General features: G+C 53.0%; 8 protein-coding genes across 8 annotated transcripts; 4 read left to right on the plus strand and 4 right to left on the minus strand.

Moving 5' to 3' along the window:
• Positions 1 to 349: 349 nt before the first annotated feature.
• On the minus strand, positions 350 to 1287 carry APUU_51449A (uncharacterized protein; the record flags this gene model as incomplete). Its single annotated transcript, XM_041706558.1, has 2 exons — positions 350 to 468; positions 519 to 1287. 2 exons carry the CDS (start codon positions 1285 to 1287, stop codon positions 350 to 352), a joined length of 888 nt encoding a protein of 295 aa, XP_041558932.1.
• Positions 1288 to 1767: 480 nt separating this feature from the next.
• Positions 1768 to 2748, minus strand: APUU_51450A (zinc metalloprotease; the record flags this gene model as incomplete). Its single annotated transcript, XM_041706559.1, has 2 exons — positions 1768 to 2251; positions 2306 to 2748. The coding sequence occupies 2 exons, from the start codon at positions 2746 to 2748 to the stop codon at positions 1768 to 1770; spliced, it is 927 nt and encodes a 308-aa protein (XP_041558933.1).
• Positions 2749 to 3688: 940 nt separating this feature from the next.
• APUU_51451S (alpha/beta fold hydrolase) lies at positions 3689 to 4819 on the plus strand (the record flags this gene model as incomplete). Its single annotated transcript, XM_041706560.1, has 1 exon — positions 3689 to 4819. The coding sequence occupies one exon, from the start codon at positions 3689 to 3691 to the stop codon at positions 4817 to 4819; it is 1131 nt and encodes a 376-aa protein (XP_041558934.1).
• A 5-nt stretch (positions 4820 to 4824) lies between these two features.
• APUU_51452A (glycoside hydrolase 5 family protein) lies at positions 4825 to 6249 on the minus strand (the record flags this gene model as incomplete). The annotated part of the gene is made up of 5 exons (XM_041706561.1): positions 4825 to 4891; positions 4948 to 5137; positions 5184 to 5649; positions 5714 to 6043; positions 6097 to 6249. 5 exons carry the CDS (start codon positions 6247 to 6249, stop codon positions 4825 to 4827), a joined length of 1206 nt encoding a protein of 401 aa, XP_041558935.1.
• Positions 6250 to 6840: 591 nt separating this feature from the next.
• Positions 6841 to 7525, plus strand: APUU_51453S (uncharacterized protein; the record flags this gene model as incomplete). The annotated part of the gene is made up of 2 exons (XM_041706563.1): positions 6841 to 7325; positions 7396 to 7525. The coding sequence occupies 2 exons, from the start codon at positions 6841 to 6843 to the stop codon at positions 7523 to 7525; spliced, it is 615 nt and encodes a 204-aa protein (XP_041558936.1).
• A 1170-nt stretch (positions 7526 to 8695) lies between these two features.
• On the minus strand, positions 8696 to 10056 carry APUU_51454A (MCT family MFS transporter; the record flags this gene model as incomplete). The annotated part of the gene is made up of 2 exons (XM_041706564.1): positions 8696 to 9655; positions 9706 to 10056. The coding sequence occupies 2 exons, from the start codon at positions 10054 to 10056 to the stop codon at positions 8696 to 8698; spliced, it is 1311 nt and encodes a 436-aa protein (XP_041558937.1).
• Positions 10057 to 10390: 334 nt separating this feature from the next.
• APUU_51455S (uncharacterized protein) lies at positions 10391 to 12818 on the plus strand (the record flags this gene model as incomplete). Its single annotated transcript, XM_041706565.1, has 4 exons — positions 10391 to 10437; positions 10481 to 11015; positions 11067 to 12674; positions 12729 to 12818. 4 exons carry the CDS (start codon positions 10391 to 10393, stop codon positions 12816 to 12818), a joined length of 2280 nt encoding a protein of 759 aa, XP_041558938.1.
• Positions 12819 to 13090: 272 nt separating this feature from the next.
• On the plus strand, positions 13091 to 16015 carry APUU_51456S (uncharacterized protein; the record flags this gene model as incomplete). Its single annotated transcript, XM_041706566.1, has 1 exon — positions 13091 to 16015. One exon carries the CDS (start codon positions 13091 to 13093, stop codon positions 16013 to 16015), a length of 2925 nt encoding a protein of 974 aa, XP_041558939.1.
• Positions 16016 to 16167: the final 152 nt, after the last annotated feature.

Raw genomic sequence — 16167 nt, forward strand, 5'->3', positions numbered from 1 at the left:
ACTTCTTATAGTCCGGTCTCCCGCTCCCGTCATGATGACCCTTGCACGGCCACATCAGATTTAGCTATGGTGATGGCCATTCAGCCAGACATCACAATCTTGCTGCTCAACCACCTGCACTTGGATGCTGAGACTTTCGGTCTCCGGGCCATCTTCATCACAGGCCATTGGATCCCGATTTATCTTATACAGCAAGCCATCTATGTCCGAACGACGTTACGCCAGTGCATGCATTTCAAATAGCGCAAGTCGGCCCTTTCATGCATATTCCGCGTTATAGACTGTATAATAGATAACTCATTTAGAATGTACAACCCAGAGAAATAAGGAATCTTAAAAGGTTGACTATTCAACAACCACCCCCACCGCCAGCCGCTCCCAAAGCCCCAAGAGCACCAAGAGCCCCGGCTTTCCTTGGAAATCCACTGTGATTTGAAAAGGCCGAGGCTGGTGTCATCCGTTCCAACTCTAAACAAAGTCAGCAGTCTTCATACAAGAGTCAAGGCAAGGAAACCCACCTTCCCGCTTCGCCTTTGGACTCTCAGCAACCTCATACCAAACCCTCAACGCCCACAGCGCCACCAACGCATCCCTCCTCTCCTGCTCCATCGGACTCGTAATAACAAGCCCACGCGATTCCCCGTTCCGAGCAGACTCATGGCCGACTTCCTTCCCAGAGTCCTCTCTCCACGTATACTGCCCACCCACCAGCCCCTCCCGTCGCGCACTGAACAGCGGGACCTTCCCACCCATCGCGAAAAGTGGTTTATGTTCCCACGTGCGCCCGCGACTAAGCAGAGCCTGGAATTCCGTCCCGTGCAGGACTGTCCCGCGCGTTTCGAACTGCATGTTGCCTTCCATTTTGTCCGGGGAGGCGGAGAGGCATGTTATGTAGTATGCTGGGGTGTCGCGCCGGTATTGCGCGTCGCGCGGGTGCACGAGGTAGAAGAGGTGTTTATTCTGTGGTTGGGACTCTGGATCTGGCTCTGATTTTGAATCGTCTTTGTGTATGCCAGTGCTTTTAGCTTCTGGTGGAGTATTGTTGTATTCTACCCGTTCGAAGGTCACCGAGGACGAACTGTTTGGTCCGGGTTTTGGTAAACTCGTCACCGACCGGCTTAGTCTGTATAAGACCTGTCCGGTCGATAGATCGCGGATCGAGGTGCCTTGGAGTTCTAGACGAAGTCGTCCTTGACTGTCGCCGTGGTTGTGGTTGTGGTTGTCGCCTGGGGTATTTCCGGGCCCTTGCCGGATCGCATCTTCGTATGATGGTGGGGGAAGGTCCATGGTTGTATTTGTTTGGAGGTCACTTTACCTTCAAGGTAAGCTTGCGGATTATGTGCAGGGAAGCAGAGTAGAAGAACGATATATTTGTGCTTGCATCGCCCTTCTTGGCTGACGACGTCCATGGACGGGTACGGCTTGTTAGGGGGGCTGTGCCATGGGGTCTTCTTCTTGTGCCAGATGGTATTGGTTGGAGGCAGCTGAGCCGTGCCCAAGTGGAGCCTGTCACGATCTCTTGTGAGACCCTGAGAAATAGATGTTGAGAGTGTGGTATATATAGTAGCAAAGTGAATAAAATAAAGTCATGAACATTCATTGGCTTCAATACTAGACACCTCTAGACAGATCGTGGGTATATATACTCTATAACTTCAACAACACTTCAACAACACCGCCATGTCTATACCATCAAAATGCAACTCAACTCTCGCCATTTATGCATAATCAAAACAATACCGCTAAACATCAAATCCGTCAAATAGTTCAGTTGTTCCACCCAGACCCAGCACTCGCGCGACGCCCACCAATACCAGGCTTATAGTGCTCGCGCTGCTCCCACGAGTTCTGCATCCGCACGATCTGCCCCCGGGTAAACTCCGTAAGGCACCGATCATCAGTATAGTCCATAAAGTTATGGAACGGGTCAGACCCAGGGATAGAGAAAGAGTTCAGAGTCTCATTCCGGCCGCGGCAGGTATCCCGGAAGCGAGGGCACCCCTCGGCTTGGGTTCCCTCGGCGGGGGTATCGAAGACGTAGTCGCCGTGGCCGCGGCAGCCGGCGGTTGGGTCGTCTTCTTCGGCGTCCTCGCTGGGCTCGAAGGTGTGGAGCAGGTTCAGCCAGTGGCCGACTTCGTGGACGGCGGTGATGCCTAGGTCGTAGGGGGCTTTGCCGCCGGGGAGGGTCTGCAGGTCGCACATTACGCCGTCGAGTTTGAGCTGGTTGGGGCCTTTGTCGGTGGGAAATGTTCTGTTTTTGCATTAGTATATGTGGAGGAGATGATTATGGTGGATAGGGACTTACGCGACACCGAGCAGGTCTTCTTCCAGGTCAACGAAGTAGAGGTTGGCGGACTTGAAGTCACCGCGGCGGAGAGAGCTCTTCATGTCGAGCTCCTCGTCGCTTTCAGAGTAGATGTCCAGCCAGCTTGCGTTGTAGGTGTATGAGACGTTGATGAGCTTGAACGAGAAGCCGGTGGGTTCGTAGTGGTGGTTCAGCACGGCTATCTGGTCGTTCACGCGCTGCGGGATCTTGGTGTGGTTTGCGGTGGTGTTGCCGTTGACGATGTGGATGTAGGTGTCAATCTCGACATCGAAGACATCGCGGGCTGCAGGCTGATGGGCCTCGCGAGCTTCTCTCTCGTGGAGGAACTTGTGGTACGACCGTTGCTCTTCAGAGACACGGCGTGTACCGCAGCGGGCGGCAGCCAGAGCGCCGAAGCCGAGGAGGATGGGGAGGAAACGCATGGTGTGATATTAGAGTGATGATTGTGATGATGAGAGGATTGATTGAGCCATGGTCGAGGTTAAGGTCCTCTTTATATGTATTGTTTTGCTGCTTCATTGTGGTGAGACTGCGGATCAGGGCTTGCTCCACAGGGCTTATACGACCTGGCTTACTGCTGGACAGCCACGACCCGCCGCAGATCCGGCTGCCAAGCTTGTCTTGTTGGTTGTGAAGAGCTTCAGCCCCGTGTAACGCTTCTAGCTGGTCTATTTATAACAGGGTTTTGTTGTTGTCTCTTGTTGTTGGTCAATATCGCTGACCCTGCTCGAGCAACCGCCTATCCCGACGACTTCCCAGCGAGAAGCACTGTGCAGTCCTGCAGTCAGCATCCTTTGAGTGCCATCCTCGTCACCTGCCAATTCTCGTGCTCATCGGTTGCCGTGTTCGTCGTGGCGTAGTTCGAGCGACGTTCTTGCGGAACAGGCAGGCTGTATTGTCGTCTCACCTATTGTTGCAGCAGCTCGTCTCCACGGTGTATCTTTGTTGCAGTTTTGAAGATTACTTTGACGATTCCTCCTCCTTTGGTCATTGTGGATTACGAGAGATCGTCCACGCTGTCTACCTGGCACCAACGCTTCGGCATCTCTCCAGTCTCCACAGCCGGGGCTGTGAAGTGTCAAGGCTAAGGAATAATAAGGATTATTCTTCAATATCTATTGTTTCTGCAAGGCTGCATCCTGCAGAGCCGCTTGTTCGTCCTGCACCCTTCAGTATCGTTCAGTCTGTATCACGATATCCATCAGGTCGCACAGCCGTCTACCGACAGCCAGCAGCCATCCTACACCAAGGAACCGTAACAAGCCAGGAACAACAGCAGCCATCATAAACATCGGCCATCATAAACACAAAACAGCCTGTCCATCAGGCGGGTCCAGCCGACCCTGACACCATACAACAACAATGGAGGAACCCCGTTCAGCCGCACTCCAGCCCCCAAATCCGCCAGCAGAACCCACACCCACGATGGTTCCGATCGGCACCCACAGCCTCAGTGCCTTTATGTCCGGCCCAGTCGTCTCTTCTCCCTCGGACCCGAGTGCTGCTGTTGCTGATCCCCTCGTCGTGATCATCCCCGGTGCTGGCGATGTAGCCTCATCCTATGTTGCTGTCGAGCGACTCCTGCGCCCGTGGACGCGCACGCTGTTGTACGATCGCTCTGGCCTCGGTCGCAGCGAGAAGGGCCCTGACCTGCGGGACCCTGTTGACAATGATCAAGGACGTCAGCTTCACCCGGGGAAGAATTCGGACCCTGACCCTGACCCACCGACACAGCCTGGTTCATCTCCGAATCCTAATCCGAATCCCCATTCTCCCACCACCCCCGCTCGAAGCGTGCAGGCCGCGGGGCAGCTTCACCTCCTCTTGCAGAAACTAGGTCTCCATAACAATCCCCTAATCCTAGTCGCGCATTCATACGGCGGTATCGTCGCGCGCGAGTTCCTACACTTATTCCCAAATGCTGTCGCCGGGATGGTCGTCTGTGACGCGGCGACCGAGCGCGCGAGTGACTTCTTCACTGTACCTGATTTGAATATCGCTGCTGTACTTGGGGATCTGAACTACGCGCGTGTTACGGGGTTGAGAGGGGAGACGGTGCTGAGTGATGACGAGTGGAGAGCTCGAGCGAAGGATATCTTTGCGGGGGCTGAGGCTGCGCAGGCTGAAGCGGCGTCGTTTGTAGAGGTCTGTGAGACCCTTAGGGATAAGCAGCAGTTTAGGAATAGGGCATTGGGAGAGAGACCGCTCAGTGTGATCCGGGCGAATTGTCCTAGAGATTATGAGCGGATCTATGAGGAGGGCGTGCGGGCTGGGAATGGGACGGCGGAGCAGAGAGCTGCGTTTCGGGCGTTGCTGGATCGGTGGGATGGGATTGATTGTGAGTTACAAGAAGAGCAGCTTGGGCTTTCGTCTACGACGAGGTTTGTGAGGCTGCGGGACTGTGGGCATAATGTGCATCTTGTGCGGCCGGATGTCATTGTAGAGGAGGTAAAGTGGGTGAGGGATATCATTCTGCGAGCTGGAAGTATCTAGACTATCTAATGCCTGCGGTTCAGTTGATTGACCTCTCGTGCGTGCTTGTATACCAGATCCTTTGCTTCGGCACTGCAGTCGTTAGCATGGTCTTACTGGGAGGGGCCTTATATTGGGAGGAGACGTACTCATCGAGATAGATGGTGAATCCATCATCATGGTTGCGGCCATACGAATAGCCAGAGAACCCAAACTGCCAGAACAGGTCCGGCATTTTCTCATGCAGGCTGATGTTCTGCCATCCCCCAACAGCCTGCAGGCGCGTAATATTCGAGACTGTTCCCAGGTTGTCCAGCCGTCCTTCCGGGGTCAACCAGCCTGTATCAATCAGCATAACTCAACAAAGATATGTAAAGAGATATACCGTATTCCTCATGCACAACCGGCTTCCCAACACTCCGCGCGGCCTCCGCATGGTCGACAATCCACTGATCCGTCCACGCAACCGTCTTTGTCCACCAATCCGGATACGAATGGAAGACCCCAAAGTCAATAGTCTCCAGCTCCAACTCAGCCTCGAAATCGCCCCCGTCAGAGCCGTTGTACGCCCAGTCGTCTGACTCGTAGTTGAATCCTCCCTCGCCGCCCCACGTCACCAGGTGGTCCGGGTCAAGCGTCTTGATGAACGTGCTTATTTCGGATATCCACGATGTGAGCAGCTCGGGACTACATCCGTCTGGGCTTTGGGGGAGATTGCGCTCCCCGTCTGCATTGCATCGAGGCTCGTTGGCGAGTTCCCAGGCCATAATCACTGGGGAGTCTCGGTACCGTGTGACGATCTCTTTGACGTACCGCTTGAAAGCTGTTTTGATTTGGGGGAGACGGTAGAACTGTCCTGTCAGCACTAGACTCCTTCCTATACGCAGCAAACCACAAGAAGTGACTGCAACTTACATCGTCATGATACCTCCCACCCAAGTTCACAGTATACACATCCATCCCGCCATAATCCGCCCAGTTATTCGTCAGCGCAACAAGCAGCTTAATCCCCGCCTTCTCAGCCGCATTCACCACCTTATCGAACGGCTCTAGATCAATCGTCGACGTGCCATTCTTATTCCACCACTGGAACACGATCTCCGTTGCTCCGGCCCCTTCGCCGCCGTAGTCGGGTAGACCCCCGGGTACGTATGTGGTGTTCTTGTCGTTGAAGCCCCACGTGCGGAAGACATTGAGCCCAGCGCGTTTTGCGGCTGTGAGGCCGAGTTCGACGTCTGTTTGGTTCTACTATACCATTAGTGTCGGTCGTGATATATATTAGGTGGAGAGGTGGATACATTGTCGAATGGGAAGTAGTACGCGTTACTGCCCGCAAAGTAGAAATCCTCGCCGTCGAGTTGGAATTTTTCTCCGTTTGTCGTTACGAAGCCTTCCCTGGCTGCTGCAGTCCCAGCAAGCAGGGCCAGTGATAGTGGTTTGGAGAAGAGCATGTTGGTGTTGCGGATAGCCAGTGCCTAACCAGCGAGCGGGCATACTTGGTATGTTATATATGTTATATATATATATCCATTTCGACACCCCGACTAGCGTTCTGCAGGAACCGGAAATTTACTTCTTACACCGGAGAAACTGCCGCCTTGGCCGTATTGTGTAGAGATATCCCCGCAGTCGGAAGTCCGAAGCTAGCATGGGGAGATGCTCGCGGTTCAGCAAAACTGCTGGAGGCCAAGCTACGCTATAGCGAAATTGGCACGGACATCCGCAGATACTGGAAGACGCGCGCTTGGCACGCTGCGGGCCCTGAAACGAAGACATTAAATCAGTGGAGTGATGGTAAGGGTATTGAGTTGAGATCAGGCTTGTAGCAGCAGCAATGCACGGACGGAAGATGACTAATAGCGACAGGAACGGAAAGCGTAACCAGACCAGAGACTTTTGACCGCCTTTGTACTTCGTCCAGTCCCAGCAGTTACGCGGGATCTGCGTGGTCTGCACTTCCTCTGCTCACTCACTTCTATATAGTCACAGCCTCTCTATACTCCGTGACCCGTCGGCCTCTATCTTCGCCCAACAAATCTAGCATGCTGCCAGATGCCTGTATTCCATGTGAAGATAGTCCTCTTTCCATCACAGGGAGCATCCTCACCATCTTAACATTTGTGTATGCCCTGGTTGTCAGCGCAGCGTTTTACCTGCATCGTTTACACCGTGCCAACGAAGAGACATATACGATCTTTGAGAGAACAGCAGAGGATATCGTCGAGCAATCTGTTGAGATTCAAGCTTTTTCTTCGGCGTATTTAACCGGTTCGTTCCAGCATGAGGACAGGGTGCTCCAAACTCGCATGCAACGGCTTCTTAAGCGCACAGAGGAACCACTACAGATCATGCAAGATTTTGCCAGCAAATACGTATTGGACTTCAAGCCTGACCCAAGATTGTTCGAGAAGCGATTTTTCGGGCGCGCAAAATTTGCGGTAAATTCCGAGAGTATGCGCAGGACGCATCTAGAGCTGGACAGGTTAAGGAAAGAGTTAAGGAGCCTCGAAGTTCAGATTTTGATCAGGTGCGAGTCCTTTTGTCGTTGAACTCGTTGCAAGTGGGGTGGGATATTGCTCACCTATAGATAAAACCAGGCATCAACAAAGGACATTAAGGGAGCAGCAAGAAATCCTCCGAAAGCTTTACGAATCGGGCGCACAGTCACTGGATGATAAAGATGAAGGGCTTGCAGTTGATGCTGGGAATTCCAAAATAAGTCAATAGCCTCTATCCTTAGGGGTGACGCTGCTTTTGTAGCCGGATGTATTAGCGCCCCGGATCCTAGTTTCTTCACCGAACAGGGCATACAAAAAAAGGAACAGCACTTCGCTTCATACATGATATCCCTGAATGGTCTGCTCTTCAAGGAAATATAAGGCTAATACAAGATCGAGGTCGCAACATAGCGTGGTAGAATACAGGTGTGCAAATAGCAGGAGCATATTCGTGCGTGGAGGGGAGGGAAAGTCAATAAGCAAATGAAAGGCCCGCGTGGCAACAAGGTTTCTACATACAAATCGAAGCAGCTTTTTTTGGACGACCCACGTGCACCCCTGTTGACTATTCCCTTTCTCTCACTACGTTCGTTTCAGGGCATTTAAACAAAGGTACCAGGAACTTAACCCCTCAGGCTTGGCTATGGCCACATTGTTTCCTTGCGGTTTCGTCTTAATTCCGAGGTTATGCGCATCTCGATGTGAAAACAAATTAGGCTAATTCATGCACTCTTCATCAGATAATCCAGGTGACACTTGAGAGCAGGACTCCTTGTATTCTGCTTTCAACAGCGGGGATCTTGGCATGCAATGTGCAATGTACTTGGCGCGCTCTGTTTCATCGGCAGGTGGTTTGTCAACGTGAAAATATCGCGCCAGCAGAGAATAGTTAAGTTATAGTTCGGAGTTATCTTTTCGGGTAGTCTATTAGATCACAATGTAACCCGCTGTCAACCAAACCCCTTCTCTAAGGACTCATTTGGAACCACGTCACTCTCGCCCAGTTTTATATTTCCCGCGAACAGGTCAAAGTTATTGCTGGTGGCAATGGCAGCTCCAGTCCACGTGTTGTGTTCTCCGGGGCTTATTCGGCTACTGATCCTGGGACCCTGCTTAACATTTACTGCCTGGTGCCGAGCGAATATGCTCCGTCTGGGGCTAGGGTTTGGAGCGGGTAGGTGAGGTTTGGAGTTGATAGTGAAAAGGTAGTGGAGCTGTTCATATAGTTGCTGTAAGGGATTGTATGAATTTGTGAATTAACGCTTGCTTGTCCCGGGTATGTTAAGATGCCGCAATAGTATACCACGCCCAGAGGTACTGTCAGAGTGAAGTGTATGTATTAAGTAAATCTATAGCCACACGTGCAACATTATAAAAATACAAAAAGAAGGAAAGTCAACTAAACCCTCCCAAAGAACCCTTCCTCCGTAACCCCCTTCGCCAACAGCGCCACAACCCCCCCACCAATACAAACAATGCCACTAAAAAGCGACAACTCCAAGAACCCCCCATATCGATCAACCAATGCACCACTAACCGGCGGCCCAATAAGCGCCGCACACCCACAAACGCCCAAACCCATTCCCAAGTACGTGCCGAACTCCTGCGGATTCTTAGGAACCGACGTGAGCGCCGCACTCCCGCCCGAGATGATCGTGCCGGACCAGAACCCGAAGATGGAGGAGAATACGATCAGTGCAGCGTTGGTTTTCACTTCGTTCATGCAGCAGATTATCACGCCTGTTATGATCCCCCCAATGCCTAGCGCGTTTATGCGTCCGAATCGGTCGGCGAGGATTCCCGGGATGATTCGGCCGAATGTGGACGCGCCGTTTGTGATGGCGATCAGGTAGGAGGCGAGGGTTGGGTTCATGCCGCGGTAGACGGCGTAAGTCGGGATGAAGAAGAGAGGCGTGAAGAGGCCTAGGATTTGGAGGAAGAGGGAGAAGATGAGGAGGACAAAGAGGGATTGTTTGAATGCGCTGGGGATGAAGAAGGCGGTTGTCCTGGGTGGCAGACGGGCGGTAACGGTGAGACACGAGATGCCCATTGTAGCGACCATGATGAATGCGACGACGCGGATGGACCAGCCGAAGCCTAGCGACGTGCCGTTGAGCATCTTTGACAAGGCGATTGGGAACACTACGCCGCCGATGGAGGAGCCGGCGATGGCCATCCCCAGGGCGGCGGCGCGCTTCTTGTCGAAGTATTGAGTTACGGCGGCCATGGCGGGGAATTGGAGGAGACCTGTGGAGATTCCGACGAGGACGCCTTGGGCGAGCATGAACTGCCAATACTCTTTGCAGAGGCTGGTCATCATCAGGGCGAAGACGTAGGCGATGGCAGGGGGGCGGATAACCTAGGGCTTGTTAGGGCACGGCAAAGACGATCGAGGAAGAAGGGACCTACCCAAGCGCCGTATCGGTCAAATAAAGGACCTGCAATAGCTCCGGCTGCGAATTGAAGAAAGGCAGAGAGCGATCCAATCCATGCAATTCGGTCTGCGGACTCTGATGAGAGTTGGTGCGCCGCATAGTATTCTTGTAGAACGCCGAAGGAGTTTGCGAAGCCGAGGGTCGAGAAGATCGTGCAGGCGGAGCCAATTGCAACAGACCAGGCCTTGAGACCACCGTCTGGAGCTGGGCCGAAGTTTTCAGACGGCGCCTTGTCGCTGGCTTTCTCATCGATGCTGTTCGGTTGAGCGTGTACATCGGATGCCTCAGGATCCGAGGGCTGGAAGTCTGCTTTTGTGTCCGCCATTTCGTCAGTTCGCAAAATGCACTTTACCAGTCGAGAAGCAAATTGTCGTATACTGGACAGCACAGAAAGTATACTGGAGAAGCACAAAAAAGTCGATCGGCACAGCTCCTTATATGCTCCTGTTGCGCCGTCCGAGATGTCGGAGATACGTCGGGGATTCGATCGGACTCTGCTCAAGCCGACACCGGAGCGGGAAATGGCGGGCGACACGGGCCAAACATGCACTTTTATTCACTCTTCCTGTCACCTTCAGAATTCTTTCCATTGCATTCCAGATGCATCAGATTGTCGAAGATTCCACTGGACAATTTCCCGAGTTGGCTGATGAGTCGAAATGATGACAGGTGTTGGACCGGAGCGACGGCGCAGACGGCCAGCAGTGTACGCAGATCCCCTTCGTGGTGAACAACAGCTAATTTTCCAGATCCTGCACTCTATGCCGGAGACGCAAGATAAAATGCAACCGCGAAAGTCCCTGCAGCAACTGCGTAAAATCAAAGAATGAATCGTGCGTCTATGACGGTGATGCGACGCCGCTGCGATTTCGGGGCACGTCCGAACTGGATCTTGCGAAAACGTCGCCAGAACGCCATTCACTGGGGCCTCCGGATGGCGGTGCATCGCAGGTTCCAAGCTATGCGTCTAGATCTCTGGCATCCAGTTCGAAGTCCTCGTTATCCCGGACGAGTCTTGCATCTGCCTCCGAGGTGGAGTCTATGAAAAGCACGATTAGACGTCTTGAAGAGCAGTTGGTCAAAGCTACGCAGACAGCCAGTCCGCAGCCTCGTCCCACTCCCAATTCTAATAACATTGAAACGACTACTTCGCAGTTGGCCGGGACTTTTCATATTAACCACGGCAGCCGCGTTGACGCCAATTCGCAGGCCGTCAGCCGGAATCTGGTGATCCATAAAAGTAGGCTATTCGGTGCCAGTCACTGGGCGCAGGGTGCTTCAATGGTAGGCCTCCTCATTTACCAGGGATGTCTAGGATATCTACTGACCCGCCAGTTTCGCGATGTCTTTGAGGTGATCGAACCGTACATGCGCGCCAACGGTTCCAAGGCAATCTCCGGAATGAAGAGGTGCAAGGATCTGGCGAGAATCATCAAAGCCCAACGGACGCCGCGATGGCCAACTCCTCCGACGACAGAACTCCCACCCAAAGGAATTGCCGACGAGCTCGTTGACTGCTATCTTCGGACGGTTGAAACGACCTTCCGAGTGTTGCATATACCCACCTTCAAAACCGAGTACGATGCGCTTTGGGTGTCGGATGCCGGGCCCAGCATCGCATTCACAGTTCAGCTCAAGCTTGTTCTCGCCATTGGAGCCATCACGTATGATGAGCGTTTTTCTCTCAGGGCGTCGGCTAACCGTTGGGTCTATGAAGCTCATACTTGGCTGTCCGACCCGGACTTCAAACCGCGACTGAACATTCAATGTTTGCAGAGCAGGATTCTCCTGTTGATCGCGCGAGAGACGATAAATGTGGGCGGCGACTCCAGTTGGATTTCTGCGGGCGCTTTGCTCCGCACAGCGATGCACATGGGATTGAACCGAGATCCTTCTTGTCTACCGAATCGGACTACGGTCGCTGCTGAGATGCGAAGGAGACTGTGGAACACAATCTTAGAGCTGTCGCTGCAATCTAGCATTATGTCCGGCGGAGCGCCTCTACTATCTGTTGACGACTTTGATTGTGAACCCCCCGCGAACTTTGACGACGAACAGCTCCTGACGGACGACCCGGTGCCCAAGGCTGACGATGAATATACCCAAACCTCAATCGCAAGAGAGCTCCGCAAGACCTATCCGCAGCGTCTTGCAATTGCGCGGTTCTTGAATGATCTAGAGTCCTATGCGACCTACGAGCGCACTCTCCAATTCGACACAGAGCTTAGGGCTTCATACCGCGCCATTTGTAGAACACTAAGAGGGTTTAAGTCTGGACATGGGCGGACGCCCTCGCAATTTGAAACACGGGTCCTGGATTTCATCATCCATTACTACTTCTGCTGTCTTCATATGCCCTTTTTCGAACAGTCCCTCCGCGATCCGACGTACGCGTTTTCCAGAAAGGTGGTCATCGAGAGTGCCGTGAAGGTCTGGTGCGCTATCTATCCATCGTCCAATATCATGGCAGCTGCTCCTCGAGACGAACGAGTGTCAGACCGAGATGATATGACCCGATTCGTGACGTGTGGATTTGGATTCTATCGCACAGGGAGCATGCTTGCGACCATGTTTGTGTTACTGGAGCTCAAGGCCCAGCTGCAAGACGAAGACAGTCTTGGCCCTAGCCCCTACCGCCAAGACTTGTTTGCTCTTCTGACGGATGCAAAGGTGCGGTTTTGGGATATGATTGAATGCGGTGAGACGAATATCAAGGGTTTCTTGCTGTCTACGTTGGTATCTGCCCAGGTCGAGGGACTGATGCAGGGCTTGGGGCCGACTGAATTCCCACACCATCTGCTCCGGGCGGCAGAGCAGGCCGAGCAACGATGTATCTCGTTCATGGAGGATAAGGCTGCACAAGGCTACAATGGGATGAATATCGATGCCGTCAACGAGATTTCCGAGAATGCGGCACCGTTCATGGGCGACTGGGACTGCATCGTAAGTGACTACCCTGGGCCCTCTACCGCAATAATTATACTGACAGTCTATTAGATGTCGGATACAGATAACTTCTTTAATTTCGGCGATGTCGAGCCGCTGAGTTGGGTGCTCAACGACGAGAGTCGACCGTTTATGATGTAGGCGGTGCAGGTCCCATGGCACGAATAATATGTAGGGATGCTATGTGGATCAACGTTGATTCTTTCCCTCCAGGTTCCAACTCTGTCATTGCAGCCTGGAGTCACTCAAACCAAATCAGGCAGCACCCACTACACAGCCTCATTGTTCCCTGCCAGTGCCCTATTTCAAGCCTGTCGCTCCTCACCCTGGCCTTCAGTCTTCCTTACTCTCTACTCACAAATACTTTGACCAAACCTTCGTAGTAAATTAGTACTTTGTACAGCATCATCGGAATGGCTTCAGCTGATACCGAGTACTCTCAAACTCTGCAGCACATCACTGACGCCAAACTCGAGGAGCTGTCCAACAAAAGGCAGATCTTCCAGAAACGCAAAGCTGCTGCCTTGGAAGAGGCCGACTCCTTGGACTCTCGCATCCAAAAGGTCCGTGTTCTGTCGAACGGCGTCAAGACCTGTTTTGATGTTCGTGTCGACGACGATGGGCGCATCTCCGACCAAACACACAGCAACCGTCAACTCGTCACCGAGCTTTCCAACCTCGATCGCTTCCTGAAGCAAGCCGAGTATGATCCTTCGATTTCAGTAGATACGCTGGAACGATGGCATCGCTCTTTGCTGTCGCTGCTTGACGTTCAGACGCTGAAATATGAGTATGCTACACTGTTTGCTCGGCTCACCATGGAGTGGCTGTCTGTGAAAAAGAATCCAAAGACCCGAGAAGGCGAGAATAAGAATGACGATTTTGAAGAGCTGGCCAGCGCCCGCAAGATGGAATCGAAGAGAAACTGGGAGGAAAATGTCTTCACGCCCGCGGACATTGACACCGATACTATCACGGCCTTCCTCGGTGACTTGTTCCACGGCCCATCTGGACCTGTTGACGATGAATCCACTGATACTACCAAGGATGTCCTTAAGGCTCTCGAGAGACTGCGCGAGAAGGTCTCAAAATTCGAGAGTGAACTGACCTCGTCCACCCAGTTCAATCCCACTACACTGAAATGGGTCATAAATGGTCTTCTCAGTTCCGATTTACCCACTGAAAAGCAGCGGGCTGTTCTTAGGGAGTTTCTGAAGGACGACACAGTATTGACCGAGCTGGCCGATGTCCTCAACATGCGACTCGCAGCGTTGCACACTTGGTCCTGGGGCCCCGAAGTGGCCGTCGAACAGCGACGTCAACTTAACGGTGCCTATCACATTTACATGCACGAAGACCTCATCCAAGCGATCTTCCTGCAGTATCTGGGCGTCAAATGGTCGGTCTTTTTCAAGAAGTCGTTAATGAACTTTCGAAAGCTCAAGGGGGTTTGGAAAACCCCGAGGTCTAATGTCCCAGCCGAAGACAAGAAGCGCCGTCGGTTTTTCCTTGACTCCCGCGAAGAGAAGCCCAACTTGCAGATCGTCAAAGAGTCTATCCACCGCAATGCATACTTCGTATCCCAGCTTCTGGATAACGAACAACAGGATAGGGAAGTGGGCGAGGGAGAGGTGGAAGCTGAGGCGGCGCCCGCGAGAAGAAGCGCCGTGCAACAACAACCCGTACAACAGCCCACAACGGTAAAACAGATCGCACCGCGTGCCCGTCGACTGCAGCGTATCGCGGCGCATATTGACTCAGACGAAGACATGGAATTTGGCCTCATCGATCGCGGTGGAGAAATGTCCGAGCACGAAGACTTGTATGACTCGCACCCTTTTGCGCCGAAAGTCCTGAAGCCCTCAAACCCGACGCAGGCGAAGCAAAACCTGCTACTCCTGCTGAGCGCCGATATCACGATCAACAAACGACTTTATGGTGAGATTACATGCTTCCGCGCTCAGTATGGGTCCCTGTATCCGAGCTTGCCTCACGCAACAATTCTGGCGGTTCTCAAGTTTCTTGGTGTGTCCGAGAAGTGGACTGGCTTTTTCGAGAAGTTTCTTGCTGCTCCTCTGAAGTTTGTTGACGAGCCTGACGTCGAACCCCGGCTCCGCCGTCGTGGTACCCCTGGGTCCCACGTCTTGAGCGAAGTGTTTGGCGAGGTCACCCTGTTTTGTCTCGACTTCTTGATCAACAAGGAGAGCAGCGGTGAGTCCTTGTGGCGAGTAAATGACGATCTCTGGTTCTGGTCGCGGAGCCAGGACACTTCCGTAAAAGCTTGGAAGGGTATCCAAAGATTCAGCGAGACCATGGGTCTCCCCATCGGCGACAAGTCTGGCGGCGCCCACATTACGGCCAAAGATGGGCCCAAGACCACTATCCAGCCAGAATTGCCAAACGGCAGAATCCAATGGGGGATGCTGTATCTAAATCCAGAGTCCGGCCGTTTCGAGATCGATCAAGACATGGTAGATGGCCACATTGACGAGTTGAAACGCCAGCTCGAGGATAAAGAAGCCAGCATTTTCGGCTGGATCCAGGCCTGGAACGCCTTCGCGTCGACCTTCTTTACCTACAACTTCGGCACGCCCGCAAACTGCTTCGGCCAGCAGCACGTCGACATGATGCTCCAAACCCACGAACGCATCCAGCGCGAGATATTCTCATCAGAGCAGGGAACTGGTGATCGCAGCGTCATCACCTACCTCCGCGAGGCCATCCAGTCCCGCTTCGGGAACACTTCGATTCCTGACGGGTACTTCTTCCTCCCGATCGACCTGGGCGGCCTAGAACTGTCCAGCCCTTTCATCAACCTCGTCGGCCAGCGGGACTCCATAATTGCAAGCCCAGATACCCTCCTCGATGACTTCTTCAAGGCTGAACACGAGAAGTATATCTCTCTAAAGCGCCGCTACGCCGCTATAGACAAAGACCTCGTCCTCGCGCGGAACAAGGGATTCCGTCCTGTCGACATTGACGACTTCATGTCCTTTGAGGAGTACACCCGCCACCGCGAACTCGTAAGCTACGGACCGGGGCGTCAACTGGTTCACGTCTACGATGAACTCCTCAGCCACCCCTCGCAGCAGGTGATCCAATACGATTCCACGGGCCCGGTCGCCGTGGGACTCGCGAACGTGAAGAACCAGAAAGGCTTGAGCGGGATCAAGGGCGAGTGGAACGACATGTCGCCGTACTGGAAATGGGTGGCGCAGCTGTATGGACCCGAGATTGTGGAGCGTTTCGGTGGATTTAATGTTGTCGACCACGGCCTGCTGCCTATTGGCCTTATTAGCCAGTTCCGCAGTGGGAGGGTGAGTTGGCGTGAAGAGTAACCTATTGTATGGATTAACGGGTGACATTACGAATTAATACCTTTCTACCTTTTCCAAGATTTCTTTTCTGTGAGGTTTATCATCGATGGTACCGAATATAGTTTCTCACGGGCATTATTTATTGAACTGCAATGGGGGGGAAAGTAGAAGAG

This window comes from Aspergillus puulaauensis, chromosome 5 (assembly GCF_016861865.1).
Source record: "Aspergillus puulaauensis MK2 DNA, chromosome 5, nearly complete sequence".
NCBI classification, from domain to species: Eukaryota; Fungi; Ascomycota; class Eurotiomycetes; order Eurotiales; family Aspergillaceae; genus Aspergillus; species Aspergillus puulaauensis.